Here is a 24972-nt window from a genome sequence, read left to right as displayed (position 1 = left end):
CGCAGGATGAAGCAGAAATCAAAGGGAGAATTATCAATGGGCCATAAACATGCCAGCTCAGGGCAGCAGTGCTGTATGGTCCTGAGGATAAATGGCAGGGATGAAAAGGACTTACTCGCTGACTCACATTTGCTCCCTTTTAAAAATTCTCAACCTCATGTTCAAATCCCTCCTTTTTAAAATGCCTCCCTGTCCCTCAAACCTCTTCCAGCCCTACAATGATCCTCCAACTCTGTGCTCCTCCAAATCTTGTCTCTTGTCCATTGCCTACGCCCTTCACCTACCATTAATAATCCTGCATTCAGCCGTCAAGGCCCTAAGCTCTAGAATTCCCGACCTAAACCTCTCCGCCTCACCACCTCTCTCTACTCCTTTAAGACGATCCTGACAAACCACCTCTTTCAACCAAGTTTTTGGTCATCCGTCCTGATGTCTCTTTCTCTGGCTCAGTGTCAAATTTTGTCTGATTGCGCTTCAGTGAAGCGATGGAGGGCGTATTGCCGCATTAAAAGCTGTTTGTAAATGTAATTGTGCTACACAAACAATAAAATTACATAAGGAAATAATTTGTGAGCTCTTGATACTGCAATATATGGAAAAGAGAGCAGCATAAAATCAGAACACGATAGTGTCTGTGCTCCAACAGAATGCAGCTGCAAACATTGGCCGCAGCGGTCTTGGTTGGTGTTACATTGCTATTTGTGGGATCTTGCTGTGCGCAAATTGGCCGCTTTGTTTAATAAGAATAGAAAAAATAGGTGTAGGCCGTTTGGCCCTTCAAGCCTGCTCCGCCATTCAATACAATCATGGCTGATCCTCTAACTCAATCCACCTTCCTCCTATCACCATATTCCTTGATTCCCTTAGTCTACAAAAATCTATCGATCTCAGTCTTGAACATACTCAACGACTGAGCATCCACAGCTCTCTGGGATAGAGAATTTCAAAGATTCACAACCTTCTGAGTGAAGAAATTTCTCATCATCTCAGTCCAAATTTTGAGACTGTGATCCCTAATTCTAGACTCCCCAGTGAGGGAAAACAGCCTCCCAGCACCTACCCTGTTTCTCTACAATAGTGACTACACTTCAAAAGTGCCTAATTGTCAGCTGTGGCTCAGTTGGTACTTCTCTCGCCTCTGAGTCATAAGGTGCTGGATTCCAGTGCCGAGTTAAACTGAGGCCGCATCTGCTTGGTTGGTTGGATGTAAAAGATCTTATGGCACTATTCTGAAGAGCAGCGGGGGAGTTATCCCTGGTGTCCCGGTCAATATTTATCCCTCAATCAACATCACAAGGACATTTACTGGTCATCATCATGTTGCTATGTGTGGGAGTTTGCTGTGCGCAAATTGGCTGCCACATTTTCTACATTACAACAGCGACTACACTCAAAAGCACTTCATTGGCTGTAAAGCCCTTTGCAATGTCCTTGAAGTTGTGAAAAGGTGCTATATAAATGAAAGACTTTCTTTTATCTGGCATGGAATGTGAAGGTGTGGGCATTGAATGGGGACAAGGTGCTTCCCCCCACAGTCGAACAGTCTAAGGTGAAGAATGAGGGGTGGCCTTGATGCTGCAGCCCAGGGACTTTTACGGGGGGGGCTTTGGCCTTATTGTCTCTACTCCTAATCCGGGCGACGAGACAGCAGGTGCCATTCGGGCTCTTCGGCTAGGGAGGAACAACTTTGGAGGCCTCCTCGGCTTCCCGCACCTTCCAGCCTCCATGTGCAGCCCCCGCTGTTTGTTTACAGACTCTCCGCAAACGCCAAGCCGCCCAAATCTCCGCAAACCCGGCGGAAACCCAGCGCCGGGAAGCCGCGACTGGCAGCTGGCGGCCGGCCAATCGCAGCCCGGGAGGCGTGCCGCCGGCCAATGGGCGCGGGGGGGAGGCGGGCCCCGGGCCCCCGGCCCCGATGGACGGGGCGCCTGACCAATGGGAGGCGGCGGGGGGCGGGATGTCCGTCCAGCGCGTTGGGGCTGAGCCTGGCATTCCCAGGCAGTAATGGATGCCACTTGGCTGGGATTGCAATGGAGCAGGACTGAGATTGCAGCAGGGTCTGCAGTTCCAGGCAGCAAGCACTGAGCACTGGCACCCAGCAAGGAGAGAGTGCAGCCTGAGGGACATCAGGTGCAAAAAAAAATCCCACCTTCCTCCAAAGCCCTGTATGTAGCTCATCCCCTTGCAAAAAAAAAACAAAAGTGGGATGTGATTGCCTTCAATGCAAAAGTGCATATTTGCATTGAAGTGGTTTTATTTCATTGCACAGTGATACAGCACTGAGCTGGACTTCCATTTCTTTGGCTGTGTGTTAACTTTCAGCTGCATTGAAATTAATATTGGGGAAATGAGGAATTGACAGTGCTGCTTATTGTAGCTGCTGCTCTGTGTGCAAGCTTTGGCACACAAGGCTGCTGCAAAGTGTTTCTACAAGGAGAAGGCTCCCCACCCAACCCGTGAGTGCTGTTATTGTGCTTTCCAAGAGCACGGTGCCTATTGTGATCTTTGGTTGTGCGGGGCGATTCGCAATCGAGCTCTGACTCGAAGCAAAACGAGTGAATGGGCTTTGATGTTTGTTAATATATATATAAGGTTTACTTATTGTTGCATTGTCTTGTCTTGCTTCCCCTCTTTGCAAAAACCCTGAAGTTGCAATCGTCTTAATATTTGCATGTGATTAGTCACACGGTGGTTAAAATAATTCTACCACTAATTAATACCACGAAGAAGTGCTTTTGTTGCTTTTAGAGAAAAGTCCAGGTGAGGTCACCTGGACAATAAGGGAATTGTTAGTCTCCTGCAATGTTGTCATTGTTTAAAAACCGGGCATTTCTAATATATGAATGGGAGAGTGAGGTATTGTTTCCTGTATGATATGTAAAATAACACTATTGTTTATATATATATATATATATATGTAGATATATAATATGCATAGAACAGTGTTATTTTCATTCCAAGTGTGTATTGAGTCATTAGCTCATATTTAGGGTAGTGGTTAGAGCAATACAATTAATTGGTCTCGACAGCCCTGAGCTAGGGAGGGGAACAGGGGCGATGCACCCACTTGTGAATTATTGCTGGAAAGTGTGAACATGTTGGTGCTGGGTAAGGAGAGAATTGGGTTTGGCTGTGATGTACTGAACAGCACCTGTCATCCATGCACCATTACTCCAGCTACAGGAGTAGGGGAGGTTTAAATAAGATAGAATGTATTTTTTGTATATTTTTTGGAACTGTGATATTTCAGCATATTGCATTGAACAGTGATATTTGTTATACTGGCAGATTTCCCGTGGCACTGCTTGTGATGAGTCGGATGATGCACTGTTCTGTAAAGGCTGGGCTATTCTACCAGGTAATACAAAATGCGTTAATAAAAACAGAAAGTGCTGGAAATACTCAGGTCTGGCAGCATCTGTGGAGAGAGAAGCAGAGTTAACATTTCAGGTCTGTGACCTTTCATCAGAAAGGTGTTCTGATGAAAGGTCACGGACCTGAAATGTTAACTCTGCTTCTCTCCACAAATGCTGCCAGACCTGCTGAGTATTTCCAGTACTTTCTGTTTTTATTTCAGATTTCTAGCATCTGTATTTTTTTTTGATACTAATACAAAATGAATTATTCATCTGCTAAGGTAGATTTCTGACCACCAAAACTCTAACTGTTTTTAAGTTTAAAACAGCTACAATACTATCAGAGTTTGTTTTTTGATTGGGGAACTTTGCTAATGAGGAAATAATTGTAATTTTTGGGTGCCAAATTAATGATGGCTTTCTGCCTTTCTTTAAAAAACAGGTTGTTTTGCACCTGTGCAAAATTATGATGTCTCGTCTATAATAAATTCAAACTAGAGTCCATTTTTTTACGTGCATTTGCACATTTCTCTTGCTCACGGTAAGTGAATGTTCTTTAAGAGTAATGCACAATGTATTATGCTACTGAGGTGCATATGTCCTCCTTTAAGACCACAGGAGTCTAGTTGCTGTTCAGCAAGCACCAGTTGAGGTCAACCAGAGTTCAATTGCTCTTTGGTCGAGGACGTTGGTAGATTGGTTGGTTGCTGCAAACTATAGGCTACGGGGTGGAAATTCCTTCCTTTTGTCCTCTTTTGAGTCTGATTGCTGAGGTCAATGACAGATTGTAGGCAATCACACTTTTGTTATCAGTTGGTATTTTCTGCTACTGTTGTGACATCAGAATTGTGACAGGTGCTTCTTTATAACTATCTCTCTATCTCACTCTCTGGTAATGTTATTCATGGTGCATTCTGTGGCACAGTCAGAGTGCGAAGCGAAGTACTTGTGATCCTTACAACAACTTGCATTTATTTAGCACCTTTAATGTAATAAAATGTCCCAGGGTGCTTCACTGGAGAGTGATCAAACAAAACTTGACACCGAGCCACATAAGGAGATATTAGGGCAGATGACCAAAAGCTTGGTCAGAGAGGTAGTATTAAGGAGTGTCTTAAAGGAGAAAAGTGAGGTGGGGTGGTGGGGGAAATTCCAGAGCTTTAGGCCCTTGATAGCTGAAGGTGTGGCCATCAGTGGTGGAACCATTAAAATTGGGGATGCTGAAGAGGCCAGAATTAGAGGTATGCAAGAGGCTCTAGGAGATTAGAGATAGGGAGGGGTGAGGCCATGGAGGGATTTGAAAACAAGGATGAGAATTTTAAAATGAAGGCGTTGCTGGACTAGGAGCCAATGCAGGTCAGCGAACACAGGAGTGAGAGGTGAACGAGACTTGGTGCACGTTAGGACACAGGCAGCAGTTCTGGAGGAACTCAAGTTTTACAAAGGGTAGAATGTGGGAGGCCAGGACTAGTCTAGAGAAAACAAAGACATGCATAAGGGTTTCAGCAGCAAATGAGCTGAGGCAGGGATGAAATTGGGCAACATTAGGGAGGTGGAAATAGGCAGTCTTATAGGTAATGCACACTGTTTGGTAACTTTTGATAGGGTGAGTGTGTTGGCTAACGGTAGGATTAGGTTTGGCTATGATATACTGGACTGGACCTATTGCCATGAGCCAAATCCCAGCATAATTGAAGAGGGGACAATATAATATAATAGGGCGGCACAGTGGCGCAGTGGTTAGCACTGCAGCCTCACAGCTCCAGGGACCCGGGTTCGATTCTGGGTACTGCCTGTGTGGAGTTTGCAAGTTCTCCCTGTGTCTGCGTGGGTTTTCTCCGGGTGCTCCAGTTTCCTCCCACAAGCCAAAAGACTTGCAGGTTGGTAGGTAAATTGGCCATTATAAATTGTCACTAGTATAGGTAGGTGGTAGGGAAATATAGGGACAGGTGGGGATATTTGGTAGGAATATGGGATTAGTGTAGGATTAGTATAAATGGGTGGTTGATGGTTGGCACAGACTCGGTGGGCCGAAGGGCCTGTTTCAGTGCTGTATCTCTAATCTAATCTAATCTAAAATCTAATATAAAATAGAAGCAAAATACAGCAGGTACTGGAAATCTGAAATAAAAACATGAAATGCTGGAAATACTCAGCAGGTCTAGCAGCATCTGTGGAGAGAGAAGCAGAGTTAACATTTACAAAACGCAAGGTGTTGATGAACAAGGAAAAAAGAGACAAATGAAAATCCCATCGGGAGAGAAGAGCAGAACTTCTTCAAGGTAGGCATTCCTGGAAGAGAAGTGGCAGTGAATTAAACACTAAAATAAAAGCAAAATACTGCAGATGCTGGAAATCTGCCACTTCTCCTCCAGGAAGAAGTTCTGCTCTTCTCTCCGGGATTTCCATTTGTCTCTTTCCTTGTTCATCAACACCCTCCCTTTTGTTATCTCTTGCCCCACTCCCGCTTTATTTGCTTAAAACCTATTACATTTCTAACCTTTGCCAGTTCCGATGAAGGGTCACTGACCTGAAACGTTAACTCTGCTTTTCTCTCCACAGATGCTGCCAGACCTGCTGAGTATTTCCAGTATTAATAATATAAAACCTCAGTTAGAGTACTGTGTGCACCATTGGGCTCCATATTATAGGAAGGATATTGAGGCTTCAGAGAGGGAAAAGTGCAGATTCACAAGGATTCTGCCTGGTATAAGGAATCAAATATGAAGGAATACTTTAAAAATTAGATCTTTTGTTACAATGCAGATTACGGGGTGATATGATTGAAGTGGTTAAATTATGAAACGATGGTTCAGGGTACATAGAAGCAGACTATTTCCAGTATTTGAAGGGTCTAGAACAAGAACTCATTGATTTGAATGTAAGATACTTAGAACAGAGGGCAGGAGTAACTTCTCTACACAGAGAGTTGTGAGGCTGCGGAATTCACTTCCAGGGTTATTGTTTGAGGCAGAGATGATAATCAAGATTAGGTTGAAGAGGGGGATAGCGGTTGAAGCAACGTGAGAACAAAGTGGGTAATATGCGGTTAGAAGGATTTACTTGCATGGTGGGCAAACAGGGACAATGACTGGTCAGGCCAAATGGCCTTTTCCCATGCTGTATCACTATTATGATTTCTGTCTAGAACAATGGTATTTCTGTATCCTGTATAAATAGCATACTAATTCCTGTAATTTTGTATGGATGTTCCCACAGATGCCATTTTTCAGCAGCGACGATATATATGATGGAAGGTCCTGTCTGTTGCTAGCCTGTTGGCTATGATATCTGCCACTGATAAAACCTTGCCTTCCGCAAACAACAGAGTAAGAGGTCAGATTTCCTCTCACTGTTTGCTGTAAGTAAGCCCATTTATAGAGACTCATTTAATTTCTTTAAAGTGAGTTGTATGGGAGCAGTTACAATGGAAACTGTTTTCATCTGAAGCCCAAAATTAAACATTTCAGATGTTATCTGTATCACTGGGTGAGGTTATTTAACTCTGATTTTTCCCATTCAGTAATCAACTTTTCTCTTACAAAATTACCCCCAAGTTGAAAAAGATATGCCATATACATTCAGATTCATCGTGTATGAATGGAAGTTCCAGTGAAGTTCATAAACATTTAACTACTGGTAGTAGGTGCTGATACACCATGCTTACTCCAGCGCTTAGTAACACTGGCGTAGATGTGGCACGCGCGAGTATCATGATGTGTTAACCCACTTTATTTCTTTCAACTGCGAAGCCCATGGCATGACGGTATAGGCTAGCTGGAGGGAACCGAGTGGTGAACTTTGGCATTTGGTGAAATGCACACCAATCAGGCAGACATTTCTCTTAACCGCGGGAGACCTTGGCTGAACACCTCATTCCCGTGTGCCGAAGAAAATCAATCGTCATTCCAGTTGGATAAATTTGGGACTTGGGACCATGGGATAAAAATCAGCCCCATCCCAAAACTTATGTGGTGGTGCTCAGAGGATGGGCAGGGTGCTATTATTAAGATAGCTGGTAGGAGGGGCATGATTGATTCACCTTTTGCTAGTTTTGTCCTCCATCCCGACTCGTTAAGTATGGGTCCCAAAGGGTACTTGTCCCCCTATTTAAATGATGGCAGCAGAGACTCCCCCTGTTGGAAATTATGAGTGATGGTTGCAGCAGTAGGATCTGGTTCAGTCCTGGTATTGCATAGGATTTATAGCACAGAAACAGACCATTCGGCCCAACTGGTCCATGCTGGTGTTTATGCTCCACATGACCCTCCTCCCATCTTGCTTCATCCAACTCTATCAACATAACCTTCTATTTCTTTCTCCCTCATATACTTAGGTAGTTTTCTCTTAAATGAATTTATGTTGTGCCTCGCAGCCAGTCCATGTGGTAGCTATTTCCACGTGTTAACCAATCTCTGAGGAAAGATGCTTTCTCCTGAACTCCATGCAAAAGACAAGGCTGAAACATTTGCAACCATCCTCAGCTGGAAGTGCCGAATGGATGATGCATCTCGGTCTCCTCCTGAGGTTCCCAGCATCTCAGATGCCAGTCTTCAGCCAGTCTGATTCACTGCCTGTGATAGCATGAAACAGCTGAAGGCACTGGATACTGCAATGGCTAGGCCCCTGACAACATCCGGCTATAGTACTGAAGACTTGTACTCTAGAGCTAGCTGCGGCCCTAGCCAAGCTGTTCCAGTACACCTACAACACTGGCATCTACGCAGCAATGTGGAAAGTCACCTGGGTATGTCCTGTCTACAAAAAGCAGGACAAATCCAATCTGGCCAGTTACCACCCCATCAATCTACTCAATCATCAGCAAAATGATGGAAAATGTCTTCGACAGTGCTCTCAAGCGGTACTTACTCAGCAATAACCTGCTCATTGATGCTCAGTTTGGGATCCGCCAGGACCACTCGGCTCCAGACTTCATTACAGCCTTGGTTCAAACACAGACAAAAGAGCTGAACTCCAGAGGTGAGGTAAGAGTTATTGCCCTTGACATCATGACAGCAGTTGACTGAGAGTGGCATCAAGGAGCCCTAGAAAAATTTGAAGTCAATAGGAATCAGGGGAAAACTCTCCACTGGTTGGAATCATACCTGGCACAAAGGAAAACTTGCCAACCCACCTTCAACAGCACATTCCAAACCTGCGAACGTTGCCACCTAGAAGGACAAGGACAGCAGACGCATGGGAACACCACCACCTGCAAGTTCCCCTTCAAGCCACATGCCATCCTGACTTAGAACTATATCGCCATTCCTTCACTATTGCCGGGTCAAAATCCTGGAACTCCCTTCCTAACAGCACTGTGGATGTACCTACACCTCATGGATTGCAGCAGTTCAAGAAGGCAGCTCACCACAGCCCCCTCAAGCACAATTAGGGATGGGCAACAAATGCCAGCCTTGCCAGTGATGCTCACATCCCAAGAATGAATAAAATGGTTGTGGTTGTTGGGGGCCAATCATCACAGCCCCACGATATTACTGCAGGAGTTCCTCAGGGTAGAGTCCTAGGCCCAACCACCTTCAGCTGCGACAATGACCTTCCCTCATCATAGGTCAGAAGTGGGGATGTTCGCTGATTGATTGAACGAACAGTGTGTTCAGTACCATTCGCAACTCCTCAGATACTGAAGTAAGCTCTGTCCACATGCAGCAAGACCTGGACAACATTCAGGCTTGGGCCGATAAGGTGCAAGTAACATTTACACCACAGAAGTGCCAAACAATGACCATCTCCAACAAGAGAGAATCTAAACATTCCCCCTTGACATTCAGTGGCATGACCATTGTTGAATCCCCCACCATCAACATCCTGGGGGTTGCCATTGACCAGAAACATAACTAGACCAGCCATATAAGTACTGTGGCTATAAGAGCAGGTCAGAGACTGGGAATTCTGCAGCGAGTAACTCAGCTCCTGACTCCCCAAAGCCTGTCCACTATCTACAAGACACAAATCAAGAGTGTGATGGAATAGTCGCCACATGCCTGGATGAGTGAAGTTCCAACAAATTTCGAAAAGCTTGGCACCATCCAAGACAAATCAGCTCGCTTGATCGGCACCCCATCCATCACCTTAAACATTCTCTCTCTCCACCACCGACGCGCAGTGGCAGCAGTGTGTACCATCTGCAAGATGCACTACAGCAACTCGCCAAGCCTCCTTCGACAGCACCTTCCAAATCCGCGACCTCTACCACCTAGAAGGGCAAGGGCAGCAGACACGTGGGAACACCACCACCTGCAAGTTCCCTTCCAAGTCACACACCATCCTGACTTGGAACTATATTGCCATTCCTTCACTGTCGTTGGATCAAAATCCTGGAACCCCCTCCCTAACAACACTGTTGGTGTATCTACACCACACCGACTGCAGCAGTTCAAGAAGGCAGCTCACCATTGTAAAGGGTCTGGGTGTTTCTAAACCTTATTTGGGTTCTTGGACAAGACAAAACAGTTGCAGACAGTAGTTCTGGTGCAACAAATTGAGGATTTATTAAATAACAAAATTATATTTAACCAGGTGATAGTTTACAAGTCACACAAAGCCTTTACTCTCCGGGCATTTGTACACAGATCAATGCTAGTTCTGGCCTCCTCTTACTTTTTGTTAGTAAAGCTGTGTGCCAAAGGGTACTGGGCATAGTCTTTAAACCCTTTCTTAGAGGTATACACCCCTAACAACCCTCCCCAGTTCTTTTGATTGGTCTTCTCATTGGTTTCTTAAAGTGACAGACACCCAGGGCAGCGCCATCCATTAAATTGCCCCTTTGTTCTCTAGTGATAATGGGTCACATGTTTTACAGGAATTAGGGCTGTGTGATTCCAGGAATCCTGCTTATCACTGAAAACTGAGGCGACCACATGATTTCTGGGGATCATGTGGTTTCCAGGAAAAGGTTTGCACATCTCATATTGTCTTATAAATGAAATTATGAAGGGCGAATAATGTTTTCAACCATGACAAAAGTTACATAATCTCAAAACTAACACAAAACTTCATATAACAACTAGGATGTATATCAACATATAACTGGAGTGTATAAAATACTAATGTATCAAATACGGCAGCAAGATTTCAAAATACACTTGATTGATACATTTGTTTGGATAAATGAATCGGAACATAGTTTATATTCTTACAGCACCACCTTGTCAAGAGCAATTAGGCATGGACAATAAATGGTGGCCTTGCCAGCACTGCCCACATCCCAGGAACAAATAAAAATAACTCCTTATTGGATTTATGACCCCTAGTTTGGGAAACATTTTCTCCACATCTACATCAAACACTTTATAAGCTTAAAGACCACTATTAGATCAGCATTCCGTCTTCTCCTTTCTAGAGAAAAGACCCCCAACTTAGCCTTTTTTGATAGTTGTATCCTCTCAGTTCTGGTATCCTAGAACCAGAGAACGGCTTCTTCCTGTGCTGTAACCATTCGGCCCGTCATGTCCGTGCTGGCTCTCTGCAAGAGCCGTTGACCTAGTCTCACTCCCTCACCTTTTCCTCGTAGCCCTGCAAATCTTCTCCCTTAAGATAATTATCCAGTTCTCTTTTAAAAGGCCTCAATTGAACCTGCCTCCACCACAATCTCAGGTAGTGTATTCCAGATGCTGACCACTTGCTGTGTTTTTAAAAAAAAAAATTAATTTTTTTTCTCATTGCCATTGGTTCTTTTGCCAAATCACCTTAAATCAGTATCCTCTGGGTTCTGGATCCTTTGGCCAATGGGAACAGTTTCTCCACATCATTCTGTCCAGACCCCTGAAGATTTTGAACACCTCTATCAAATCTCCTCTCAGCTTTCTCCTCCGAGGAGAACAGACCCAGTTTCTGCAACCTGTCGACGTAACTGAAGTTCCTCATCCCTGGAACCATTCTCGTGAATCTTTACTGCACCCTCTCCAGTGCCTTGTAATTGTCCTTGTAAATCTTTGGTCCTGTTGTAAGATGTAGAACCAAAGGTCTATAACCTTTTTAGAAACTTTCCTTTACAATTGGTCTTCCCTCTCCCATCGATAAAACAATACTAACAGAGGGAAGAGATCTCCCCCACACAAGTAGAGTAACTGTGCTATAAGCCCCTCTCCTGCAATATGATCCTCTTCAAATTTCAAGCAAGCTTTGAAGATCGTGTAGCTAGTGATCTTTATAGCTTGCTTGAAATTTTAAAAGAATTGTATGGCATTGTCCTGTATGGAACTTGCCTATATAGACCAGGAATGTCCCAGGCTTTGTTCCTGATCGGCGTTAAATGATGTATTGCTGTTAATTGGGCCCAGATGCGAACATACGAATTAGGAGCAGGAGTAGGCCACTCAGCCCCTCGAGCCTGCTCCGCCATTCAGTAAGATCATGGCTGATCTGATTGTAACCTCGACTCCACATTCCTGCCTACCCCGATATCCTTTCACCCTGTTGCTTATCAAGAATCTATCTACCTCTGCCTGAAAAATATTCAAAGACTCTGCTTCCACTGCTTTTTGAGGAAAAGAATTCCAAAGACTCACAACGTTCAGAGAAAAGTTTTCTCCTCATCTCTGTCTTAAATGGGTGACCCCTTATTTTTAAATAATGACCCCTAGTTCTAGATTCTCCCACAAGGGGAAACATCCTTTCCACATTCACCCTGTCAAGACCCCTCAGGATATTATAAGTTTCAATCAAGTCGCCTCTTACTCTTCTAAACTCTAGATATGAACAAACCTGGCAATGGAAATGGAGGGGATGTTGTGAGGAACCATTGGCTGTGATTTATATATAAGGTGACCTTCTAAGTCAAGAGTGAGTTATGGTCAGTGTGATGTTTGGCATGTAAATCATATCCCACAGGTTTTCATACTGTGCTCTATTTACAGTAAGTGTTAAAGGTTAATTAGGCAAAGGCGTAAAAATGTCGGGTTTAATGAAGCATGATGTTCCTCTGTGGGTTGGTTTCAGTGAAGGCAGTGAAATGCTAATTAACTTATGAAAATATAGTAAGGATTTTGAATTTTATTTTGCTAGTTCCTTCTCTTCGCTCCTACTTCTACAGGTGGAAACCCTTCAGTATCTCTGTGACCATTCTTCCCTTGAGCTTATAAAGAACGATGGACTTGCATTTATATAGTACCTTTCACGACCTCGCAGCCAATAAAATACTTTTTTAACACGTAGTCACTGTTGTAATATAGGAAACGCGGCAGCCAATTTGTGCACAGCAAGCTCCCCCAAACAGCAATGTAATAGTGACCAGATCATCTGTTTATAGGTTTTGGTTAAACATTGTCCAGACAGGGCAGAAAGCTCCCCTGCTCTTTTTATTCATTCCTGGGATGTGAGCGTCGCTGGCAAGGCCAACATTTGTTACCCTTGAGAAGGTGGAGGCGAGCTGCCTCCTTGAACTGCTGGAGTCCATGAGGTGTGGGTACACCCACAGTGCCAGCTGTTTTGACACAACTGAGTGGCTTGCTAGGCCATTTCAAAGGGCAGTTAAGAGTCAGCCACATTGCTGTGGGTCTGGAGTCACAGGTAGGCCAGACCAAAAAAGGACGGCAGATTTAGTGCCGTGGGATCTTTTAAGCCCACCTGAGTAGGCAAATGGGGCCTCAGTTCGACATCCCATCTGAAAGATGGCACCTTAGACGTTGTTGTACTGAAGCCCGTATTGCACTGGGAGTGTCAGTCTATATTATGTATTATTTGCTCCAGTCGGTGAACCAACCATTTCCTGACTCAGGTGAGTGTGCTAACCCCCAAGCCACACTATTGCCATTAGTGACATTATGGATCTAGACAGTGAATGGTGGCCGGTCATTTGAATGTGGAAAGGATAAGCCCCACCAGCCCAACCCTTGACACAGACATATGTATTGTTCTTAAGGATTGGTCGGATAGTTAAGTTACTCTTGCTGTTTGTCTCTCTTCCCTCCCTTCTCTTGGCTGCTAAGGACGAAACAAAAATTAGAGCGTTCTCTCTGGTCTCTGGGTGAGTTTGAACCCATGACCTTTATTCTTGGCATGGTTCGCCCCCTTTCCCCATTGCACCATCTGGAGAGCTGGTTTAAAAAGTTCATGCTTTGAGCATTTCCTTTTTAGTGAAATTTCAAGTGAAATAGCTTCAGGAATTTGAAATCTGATCTCCTTGAGAAATGAAAACCATTCATTGCAATTACATTATAGAGGCTGGAAGCGATGAGTTCTCTGGCAGCTTGTTAATTGGTCTTTGGATGTCAGCTTGGCTTATTGGGAGCATGGTCGCGTCTGCATGGGTTCAGGCTCCGGCTCCAGCAAATAATCTATGCTGATTTGTCAGTACAGTACGGAGGGAGTGCAGCATAGTAGGTGGTATCGTCAGATGAGATGTTAAACTGAGGTCCTGCCTGCCCGTTTCCTGGTGTCCTGCCCAACATTCGTCCCTCAAACAACACCAAACAAAAACTAATTAACTGGTCATTATCACATTGCTGTTTGTAGGACCTTACTGTGCGCAAATTGGCTGTCAAATTTACCTTCATAACAATGGCTGCACTTGGAATGTGGGGGATGGTAGCAGAGTGGGAATGTTACTGGACTAGTAATCCAGAAGCCTGGACTAATGCTGTGGAGAAATGAGTTCAAATTCCACCACAGCAGCTGGGGAAATTTAACTTCAATTAATTAATAAATCTGGAATTAAAAACTAGTCTCATTAATGATGATCATGAAACTTCCAGATTATTGTTAAAAAAACCATCTGGTTCACTAATGTCCTTCAGAGGTGGAAATCTGCTGTCCTTACCTGGTCTGGTTTGCACATGACTCCCCAAACTTCAACAATGAGGTTGACTCTTAACTGCCCTCCGAACTGACCTAGCAAACCTAGCAGTTAGGGTTGGGCAATAAATGCTGGACTTGCCAGTGATGCTCGCATCCCAAGAATGAACTAAAAAAAACTTCAAAAGTAATTCATTGGCCATGAAGAGCCTTGGGAGGTGAAAGGTGCTATATAAATGCAAGTTTGTTCTTTTTGGGTGAGTCTGATTCTCATATTCTGGATGGGTTTCAATTGTGGCCTCTCCAGAGCAGGCTGCCATCTCTTGACTGTACGTGCGCAGTACAGAATTCATGTTTTTGTTCTTTTAATAATTAGTCGCCCAGACCCTGCCCTGCAGCAGCACAAGTGAGCGAGGCGGTAGCATCAAAGCAGTCAGATAGACTTGGTACTGCAGGGCTGGAGTGATACGAGCAACAAAACCCATTTGAATTATTTTTGGGCATGCTTGATTAAGGTGTGTTGCCTGCCTCCCACTGAAGACTCAATGAGTCGCTCTGTGTTTTAGACCAAGGTCTGAGGTTTAACTCAATTGCATTCAGAAGTGTTAATGAAAAGATTGAAAGACTTACATTTATATAGCGCCTTTTATGACCTCAGGATGTCCCAAAGCACTTTTCAGTCAACAAAGCACTTCTTACGTGTAGTCACTGTTGTGATGTAGGAAATGCGGCTGCAAATTTGTGCACAGGAAGCTCCCCCAAACAGCAATGTGATAATGCGCAGATCATCTGTTTTTGTGATGTTGATTTAAGGGATAAATATTGGCCAGGACACCAGGGAAAACTTCTCTGCTCTTCTGCGAAATAGCGCCAGAGAAGTTTTCATGTCCATGAGTGCAGATTGGGCCTTGGTTTAACGTCTCGTCCGCAAGACGGCACCTCTGATAGCGCAGCACCCCCTCAGTACTGCAGTGGAATGTCAGCCTGAATGATGTGCTGAAGTCTCTCGAATGAGACCTTATGGCTCGGAGGCGGGAGTGCTACCCACAGAACCACAGCTTATGCCAAATATTTAAAATGGATGTTGCTTTTCGGCCACGTTTGAATATGCCTCAGTGGACTTAAAAGTGAGTTCCACTGAAAAATTCAAATAGCTGCAAAGGTCACAGTCAGATTTTAATATGGAAATCTCCTCTTAATAGCTTAATGGGTAATTGTACAAGCGGCACTAGCCATTGTATATATGGCTGATGGCAGGCGGGGCATTGAGGCAGTTTATAAAGACATATGTCCAATTTCACTCCCTACTCCTAATCCCCTAGCCAGTGACCTCTACTGGAAAATATGTAGACATTGGGCTTAGCTGTGATGCACACTTGGTTGAACAGCTATCTAGCATTTGACAGCAGATGTGGTGAGTTAGGTGAGGTAAAGGAGGACTACCAGCACCCATAGGGTCTATCTGTCCAGGAGAGCATACATATCAAGCGGGACAAGTTTCCCTCTGTGTAGTCTGACTTTTATCCCCATATTTTTGTTCAATGTTCCTCGAGTTTGATGGATGACTTTATAGGATCCATGTCCAAGCACTGACTCACTGTGTTGCAGAGTGGGTTTGTTTGCACAGTTCCTCCTTGTGACGAGTTCTTGATCTTCGTTGATGCCGAGCAAGGGAACAGAGAATGCTGGAGTAGTGACCTCCATATGGACTCAAGTCCTTGCTCAAAAGCCTCTTGATTAACCTCTTGGAGTTCACCCAGTGTTTACTTAACAGCAGTTGAACAAAATACTGCAGATGCTGGAATTCTGAACTTAAAAACAGAAAATGCAGGAAACACTCAGCAGGTCAGGCAGCATCTGTGGAGAGGAGGTAGATTAACGTTTCAAGTTGCTGATCAAAAAATGCCACATAAACACTGTAGCCTTAAAGAAACACATACCTACACCTTAGCAGAAGAATAATACATTGCGTTTTGCGCGGTATAATCTTACTATTCTTATGAAACAGTGTATTCTGTGACTTGCAGAGCAGTGCAATCGAAGATTTGCTTACAATATACCTGGTATGGTTGCCAATCTGTCACCTTTCAAGCATTACACTTCAATTGTTACTTAAAATTCTGTGCTAGACTGCCACAAACGCATAAAAAAACAAGCATGATGCCAGGTATGAGGAGCTTGAGTTATGTGGAGAGATTGGAGAAGCTGAGGTTGTTCTCCTTAGAGCAGAGAAGGTTAAGGGGAAATTTAATAGAGGCGTTCAAAATGCTGAGAGGTTTTAATAGAGTAAATAAGAAGAAACTGCTTCCTATGGCCGGAAGGTCAGTAACCAGATAGTTGGCAAAGGACCAGAGGGGAGATGAGAAATTTTTTTTAAACCTAGCAAGTTGTTAAAATCTGGAATGTACTGCCTGAAAATATTAGCAATCTATTTCAATAATAACTTTCCAAAGGGAATTGGATATATACTTGAAAAGGAAACATCTGCAGGGCTATGGGGAAAGAGCAGGGCGGGGCAGTGGCGCTAATTAGATAGCTATTTCAAAGGGCTGACTCAGGCCGAATGGCCTCCTTTTGTGCTGTATGATTCTATAATGTGTGTAACCTGAGTGACTTTATAAAGGGGCAACTGGTTGTGTTTTTGGAGAGAGAAGGACTTGAGGGTTATACTGAAAAAAAGTGGGCTGGTGGGATTGAGCTCAGTGACTAAACATCGGGATTACTGGATTTAAAGAAATTCTCATGGTCTAAACATTTTCTCTTCCAGCTACAAAGGAACTCTGATCATAAAGTATAAACTGCTTTGCAAGAGGGCACCGTTGGTCCATCAATTCAATGGAGAAAAGCAGTAATCAGGAACTAATATTATGGGATGAAGGAATGCAGACAGATGTCAACAAAGGATTTTGCAGCCCAGATGATGTGCTGAATCTGTCTGGAGGCAATGCCGGGCTTCCACTACATGGTTCAGGAGGTGAGGACAGCACCAGTTTGGGTGTCCATTATGTGAGCAGCATGGAGGAGCTAAGTGGTGGGATTACCTGTCTGACACAATGTGAACAATCCCTCAGTGCACCCCTTGAGAGTGTGATGGGCGCCAACCAGCTGTTGGCACCTCCAAGCTCAGGGGTGGAATATGAAAGGCAGTTCGTGGGTGCTTCAGGTTGTAAACCAGTTAGCCCATCAGAGCAACACGACAATGTTGGACACACAGACGCAATGGGCTCTGAAGAAGGACCATTCGTAGCCAAGCTTCGGCCTGTTCCTACGCACTCCACCCTTACTGAGAACTTGACTTCTACTGAAAGCTCAGGTGACCAATCAAATAACCACATGAGCTCTTTCTCCACTTGTCTGCCTGAGAATATTTTAGAGGGGATAAATCTGAACGTGTCAGAAGTAGGAGGCAGGTCATTGTTGGCATCGTATAGCCAAAAGGAGCAGGACATTCACACAATAAATACTGTTCAGAGCACTGCCGTAGATCGGATATTGTATGGGTTTGATTTAACTTGTGAACGAGATGGAGACCAATACTCTTCATTAGACCAGATGACCTATGAGTATGACGTAGCCTGCGGAGAGGAAGAAGTGCAATACACTTCTTTGGATCCAGTGTCCTACAGCTTTGATGTATCCTGTGAAGCTGATGAAGATTTAGACACTTCACTAGATCCAATGTCATACGAGTTTGAGGTTGCTTGCACAAGAGATGATGATGAAATGATATGTTTTAGTCAAAGTACCCTTGATGGTGGCAAAATTGGAAATGTTCCGACATCAAGTGCTGGCAGTGGAAAGGCTATCAGTAACACACACAGTGCTCTCCAGTCATGGCCTGATACAGAGCTGGTTACAGGACCAGTTGAGCATCAAAGCAACATGGAAAGTTCTCCCAGTGTTGTACCCTTAAGGAATGAAGGCAGCTGCAAGGGAATGGCCGTGACCGAGATTTCTGTCGAGGCGTCTCGAGACCAAATGCTGCTAGTGAGAGAGGTTCATCAAACGGAACAAGTTGTGACAAGTTTGGGGAAAGATTGTATTTCTGGTAAGTCAAAAAGGATTCATTGCAGAATTTAACTTTGGTTGATGTATTTTCACACATGCAAGAGCGGGCACGTCAAGACTTATCTTGCAGCCAACAGTGGAAAAGCTCGATGGCATTGCCAGTATTCAGAAATATCTTCCATCTTTGCTTTTTCTTATTTGCTGATTACTATTCCCCACTGCCCACAAAGGGAATAACTACTTTCTAGAGTGAATGTTGAGTACCCTCCCATTATTGTCCAGTCATTGAGTGTTGTCAGGTATATTAATCTGCAGGGAATATCACAGCCAAGTCCTGATCCCGTTCTCCCCTGAGGTCTAAACCAGATGTGGTTGGAGAGCAATCAATAGTGCAGACATGGGGCTAAGCTTGGGGCCTGCCTAGTCTGTAGTTCAGCTATTCAAACTCATTGTGTCATTGTCAGGATTAGTTGTTCCATCTTGTGAGAGTTGACAGTCCACATTCGCGGCAAGAGGGAGCTGGACTGGTTCCTAACTGGGAGAGAGATTGCATTATATGGAAGGTAAGTGGATCACCAGTTAACACTTAGTCCGTGTGATCTACTGGTCTGGTTCCGATTGCCAGAGAAAGGTCAGAATTTTCTAGAGTATTGTTTCCCATGTTGGTCCCTTTTTTTTATTGCCTCTTTCAGGAGATCACATAGCTGCAAAGGGGCTGGGTGGTGGATGGGCGTAAGAAATATTAGTCATGTTGCTGCAGCCATCATGAGGGGTTGGGCCATGCTTGATGGAACAGCGGGTCTTTTTCTGCCCATCATTATTATATCTTTGTAAAATATTTAGGTTAGTATGGTTTCCAGGGTTACTGTGGTCCTTGTGCCCAAGTTACAGCAGCATAACGGGAGAAATCCCTCCCCCACCCACGAAATGTCAGCCGCAGACATGCGCCAGCCCAGTTATTGCTCCCTTTGTCAAGTGGTTTCCTATCTTGTTTCTTCAAATATTGTTACTTGCGCTGAATGCAATGTTGTTACAAAATATGCTGATTAAACCCTTCAGCCACCCTGTGGGTTCACTTGCACTGCTGTTGCTAAACTGCTGGCACAGAATGGTCACTTTAAGATAACGGCTCAATCAGTGTGACAGTCGTTCGTTTCGGATTACAAATGGGGACTATATTCATATCTGTCACCCTTTAAACAGTCCTCCCCTCTGATTATGTGGGATTAAAGGCAGCATATCCACGGTTACAGTTCTGTTGATCTGTTAGCAAGGAGTCTGTCCCACAGAATGATCCTGCAGCCTGAGGCACAATAAAAAGAGATCCCATTAGTCAACACTGATTGCTATGACCTTGGCATGTGGTACACATTATCAGTAAGTCCCTCAGTGACTTTAACCAGCACACACATCAGTACTTAAGTCTGAGCTAAAAGCTGTTCGAGAGGGCATAGGGGAGCAGGGGGTAGATGGGGTGGGGGTTGGGGGTGGGGGCGGCAAAATAGTGCCCAAAGCATTCTGAGTGGCATTTACCTGTACATGATAAGCCAGTCAACAGGAACTTTTGGAACAATCTCTTGGATGTAGAGTAATTCCTGGTATGCTCCAATAGGAACACATCTGGTTTATAACTTGTAATTGCACTGATCCATTCTGGGCACAGTTACCTCAAACCAACAAACCAGAGTTTAATGTGGTTAGTTAAGTGAGGAGGGTGCCCCTTTGGGACTAAGCTTAGTTTACTCATGAAGAGCTGAAGCAGAGCATATGAGTACTAGTGCAGGGTGTGCAAAGCCTCCAGCTATTGCCATGCCCTAAGAGACCCAGTGCTAAGGGATTTGAGAGTGAAAATATTGTGAAAATAGTACTGAGTGCCTACAGTGAATATTTTGCGCACTCTGTAAATAAAGCTCCATCACCTCTACCTTAACCCAACCTTAAGAAGGCACCTTTTACTGCATTAGCAGAACGCTGTCTTAGCTGGAGTTGGAAATGAACTAAGAGTTTCCTCATTTGCAAGTGGCCCCCGAATTCCCTTTCCTGTGCTTTCCAGGTCAGGCACAATTGTTACTCTGGGATTAGCGAGGAGGAAAGAAGGAAGAAAGAACTTGCATTTATATAGCGTCTGTCACTTAAGGGCTTCTTCATTTTTCTTCATGCACCTTTTGATGCTCATACAAGAGAGCAAACAGGGCCTCTATTTAATGAATGATCCAAAAGACAGCTACTCTGACAGTGTGGTGCTCCCTCAGTACTGCACTTGGAGCGTCAGCCTAAAAGATAATGCTCAAGTGTCTGAAGTGGGACTTGAATCTGTAACCTTCTGACTCAGGAGGAAGTGCTACCAACTGAGCCAAGCTGACACTTCAGCCAGAGTGAAGGGAAAATTGGTGACAGTGAAAGGGAATGAAAAGGAGAGGATAGTGGATGGCAATGAAGAGGAGGGGAAGAAGCTGGGACCAGTGCTTTCACTGTCACGCAAGCAATCTTATGGGTCGAGGGTGGGAAACATCATCATTGTGGAGCCTGATCCCATCGGCCTCCCATGTTGTCTTCCTGCAGGAGCTGATTCTTCAACCCTCCATAACTCGAGGGCAGTGAAACCAATTAAAGAATCTGCACTGCTGGCCTATCTCAGTGCAAACTGGGTATTGAACTGGGAAATTTCCAGGTTCAGCTACTCATTTGGTAAACTGACAGCCATCAAGGAAGCAAATTTTTTTTCTTTAATTGGATTTGGAACCGAGAAAGACATAAAAGAAAGAAACTTGCATTTATAAAGCGCCTTCACGACCTCAGGACGTCCGAAAACGCTTTACAGCCAATGAAGTACTTTTGAATTGCACTCTTTTTGTGATATTGATTAAGGACCCAGGACACTGGGGTGAACTTCTCTGCTGTTCTTCGAAAGAGGGCCATGGGATCTTTTAGGTCCCCCCCCTGCCCCCTAAGACAAGAGACAGGGCCTTGGTTTAGCATCTCGTCTGGAAGACAGCATACGGCACTGGTAGTGTCAGCTTGGATTTTAAACCCAAGTCTGTTGAGTGGAACGTGAGCTCGTGACCTTCTGACTCGGAGGCGAGAGTCTTCCCTACTGAGGTGGCTTATTATAGAGGAGCGTCAGTCGTACACTATGGATATGCTCCATGGATCTCATGTATAGGGTATGCAGTCCACTGACAAACGAAAACCATTGTCTCACATGCTTGACCATTTTGTCTGTAAGCAACAGACAGGGCCCTAGTGCACTGCCTGTAACCCAGCTCCTGGCTGGTGCTGCACTGCCAGGCATTGCTCTGGAATGTGAGCTGTGTGAGCTTGCTGTTGTGCTGAGAAAGGAAAACAATTTCCTGATCCCCAAGCCAGTTACCATAAAGTCTGACATTCCAGTCTCGCCCCCTTAGTTTACAGCTGTCCGAGAAAAGCCTCATGGGTTTATATGGTCACACCCTTGTATTAACAGAATATGAAGTTCTCGATGAATTTGCAATGTGTGCTCCAGATTTTATTGTAAATTTAGAAAGGGCTTTGCAGTTTTGTTTTCGAACTGAGTCCCTGCACAAGTGTGTCTGGACAGCAGAAAGCGGCTGAGGATTGTGCACGTGTGCCTCTTTCACTCTGTGTATTTCTGTGCTCCTCCCACCTCCCCTCTCTGCATTTTGAAGGAATTGGATAAATACTTGAAGGGTAAATTTGCAGGGCTGTGGGAAAAGAACAGGACAGTGGGACTAATTGAATAGCACTTTCATCGAGCTAGTACAGGCACAATGGTTGAATGATCTCCTGCGCTGTAAGATTTTATAAAAAGATAAAAAACTTGCATTTATATAGTGCTTTTCACAGCCACCAGATGTCTCAAAGTGTTTTACAGCAAATGAAGTACTTTTGAAATGTAGTCACTGTTGTAATGCAGGAAACATGGCAGTCAGTTTGTGAACAGCAAGATCCCACAAACTGCAATGTGATAATGACCAAATAATGTTTTTGTATGTTGATTGAAGGGTAAATATTGGCCAGCAGACCAGGGAGACCTCCCTTGCTCTTTGATCTTTTACCTGAGAAGGCAAGTGGGGTCTCAGTTTAACATCTCGACTGAAAGACAGCACCTCTGACAGTGTAGCAAACCCTCAGTACAGCGCTGAAGTGTCAGCCTTGATTTTTGTGCTCAAGTACTGGAGTGGGACTTGAACCCAGAACCTTGTGGCTCAGAAGTGAGAGTGCTACCAACTGAGCCACTGCTGACATGCTATGATTGTATTTAAGTCCATCCATTGCTTGGCTGTTCTCTATCTTTGTAACATCCAGCCCTGAACTCCCTAATAACTCTGTTTCTCCAACTCCAGCCGCTGTAGATCCTCAACTCTCTTTGCTCCATTACTGGATGCCTTCAGCCACTCTAAGTCCCACTCTCCAGAATTTCTTTCCTAAATTCATCCACCTCCCCCCTCCTGTTGGACACGTCTCCAAACCTACCTCTGACCAAACTTTTGATCACCCCTCCCAGCCACCCCCAGTTTTCTCCCTCCTTGTGTCAATGTCCCTCCCACCTCTTGTGAACTGCCATGGGACACATTTATACTTTCAATATCTGCTGTAAATACAAGTTTTGTTCTTGTTTGGTTTCAGAAACACCTCTCCCTCTTTTTCCCCCCCCCCCACCCCACCACACCCCGATCAATTTGATTTGTCAACCGCCACACAGCTGCTCACTTGGACGCCTGGTTCCCTGAGCTTTCATGAAAGTATTGCCAGACATTATTCTACGTTTCCCTATTTTCCAGCTCTCTGTTTTGCTAAAGACTTGCAAATGCTTGAATTTGATGCATTTCAGGGAAAGATTGATATGTAGATAAGGGGGGGGGGGGGGGGGGAAGGAATAGAAGCATATGCAGATAAAGTCACGTGAATTACATGGAAATATGGCCAGTCAGTAGGAGGCGGCTCATGTGGGAGCATAAACTAGTATAGTCCAGTTGGGCCGAATGGCCTCCTTCTGCACTGTTACGATTCTGTGAAGCATCTTGAGATGTTTTTCTAAATTAAAGGTAGTGTGTAAATCTAAGTTCTTGATAGTTATGCAGTCAGAAAAATCTATGAATAAAAGAAGGGAGAAGGGGAACGAATTGATTGAATCCAGATACTTTTCGAAATCTTTGCAGTTATCATTTTTCATCCACTAACCTGAAGTTGTTATTGAAAATAAAGTTAATACAATAAAGATGTAATAAATACAAAATTCACAAGACAGTTAGGAAGTTACGTATGAAAAGGTTTTGTGTTTGGCATGCCAATAGTAACACTTTTGTCGGGGCCTAGGCCAATTTGAGAAGCCTCAGATGGGCAGCAAGCTACAGTTCTCAGCGTGCACCTGTACCTCAAAGTACTTGACATTTTTATGACTGATAACTAGACTGACCATTCAAAATGCATGCCGTGACTTGCTGTTTGTAATCCCTGTCCGTCCAGTGGAAAACTAAGAAAATCCCTTCCTGGGAAAGTGCTGAAAGTAATTAAAATTCAGTATTTTTAACATGAAGACAAGGCAAAGCATGAACTATAACTTTTTCTGAGGTAACTTTGAAAGCAAAAAACTGTATTATACACTCGCTGATATCTTGGAACTGAAGTTGACAACAGTAACCTGTATTAATATAGTGCCTTTAAAGTAATAAAACATCCCAATAAGAGCATTCATATGAGCATTATAAAACAACATTTGACACCGAGTCATGTATCATAGAATGTTTACAGCACAAAGAGGCCATTCAGCCCGTTGTGTCCGTGCCAGCTCTCTGCAAGGCCAAATCAGCTAGTCCCACTGCCCAGCCCTTTTCCCGTTGTCTTGCAAATTTTCTCTTCAGGTGCTTGGTCAAAGAGGTAGGTTTTTAAGTAGCGCCTTCAAGAAGGAAAGAAAGGTAGAGAGAGCGAGAGGTGCAGGGAGGGAATTCCAGAGTCTTGGACCTTGGCACCTGAAGGCACTGCCAGCAATGGTGGCACGATTAAAATTGGGGATGCTCAAGAGGCCTGAGTTGGAGGAGTATAAATATCTGGGAGGGTGATGGGGCAGGAGGAGACTACAGAAATAGGGAGGGGTGAGCCCTTGGAGGGGTTTGAAAAGGATAATTTTAAAATTGAGGTGTTGCTTAGCCGGGAGCCATTGTAGAACAAGTTTACAGAGGGTAGAATGTGGGAGGCTAGCCAGGGGAGCATTGAAATAGTTGAGTCCAGAGGTAACAGATGAGGGTTTCAGCAGCAGATGAGCTGGGGCAGAGTCAGGTACATAAGTAAAATAAGATAGTCAGGCATAGGTGGATGTGAGGATGAATGAGATGAATGGAAGAAGAATTGTTTTGAGAATGGGTTTTTATATTTTGTAATGTATTCTGCATGGTTCTGCTGGCTGAGTTTCTTTAATTTCTCTTGTTCGTGCTTTACTCCAGAGATTTGAGCCTATAATCTAGGCTGACATTTCAACACAGTACTGAGGGAGTGCTACACTGTTGGAGGTGCCATCTTTTGAATGAGGCCCCATATGCCCTCTTGGGTGGATATAAAAGATCCCACGGGATTATTTTGAAGAAGAGTGGGGGAGGATTCTCCCTGGCACCAGTTAATATCCCACTGGAGCTGACAAAGGAGCTGACTAATCAGACTAGCTGCTGTTAAACATAATTAATAAAAACTTTAACAAAGAGCAAACTAATAAAAATGGCAGCACAATATTTATTGCTCAACCAGCACCATTAAAGCAAATTATTTGGTCATTATCACATTGTTGTTTGTGGGCTGTTGCGTTTCTTAAATTACAGCAGTGACTACACTTCAGAAGTATTTCATTGGCTATAAAGTGTTTTGG

The 24972-nt window shown here is 44.2% G+C and overlaps 1 protein-coding gene across 1 annotated transcript in view; it reads left to right on the top strand.

The window, feature by feature from the left end:
• The first annotated feature begins 2008 nt into the window (after positions 1-2008).
• The window catches only part of LOC137355647 (uncharacterized), a 113885-nt gene continuing 90921 nt past the window's right edge, over positions 2009-24972 (top strand). Inside the window, exons 1-4 of the mRNA XM_068021021.1 lie at positions 2009-2130; positions 3289-3358; positions 6576-6717; positions 16876-18156. Coding sequence (XP_067877122.1) covers positions 16944-18156 — 1213 coding nt within the window. The 5' untranslated portion in view covers positions 2009-2130; positions 3289-3358; positions 6576-6717; positions 16876-16943. The remainder of the gene's footprint in view (positions 2131-3288; positions 3359-6575; positions 6718-16875; positions 18157-24972) is intronic.

This window comes from Heterodontus francisci, chromosome 43 (genome assembly GCF_036365525.1).
Source record: "Heterodontus francisci isolate sHetFra1 chromosome 43, sHetFra1.hap1, whole genome shotgun sequence".
In the NCBI taxonomy this organism is placed as follows: Eukaryota; Metazoa; Chordata; class Chondrichthyes; order Heterodontiformes; family Heterodontidae; genus Heterodontus; species Heterodontus francisci.
Note: the sequence above shows the minus strand (reverse complement) of the source record. Positions and strands in the feature narration are given on the sequence as shown.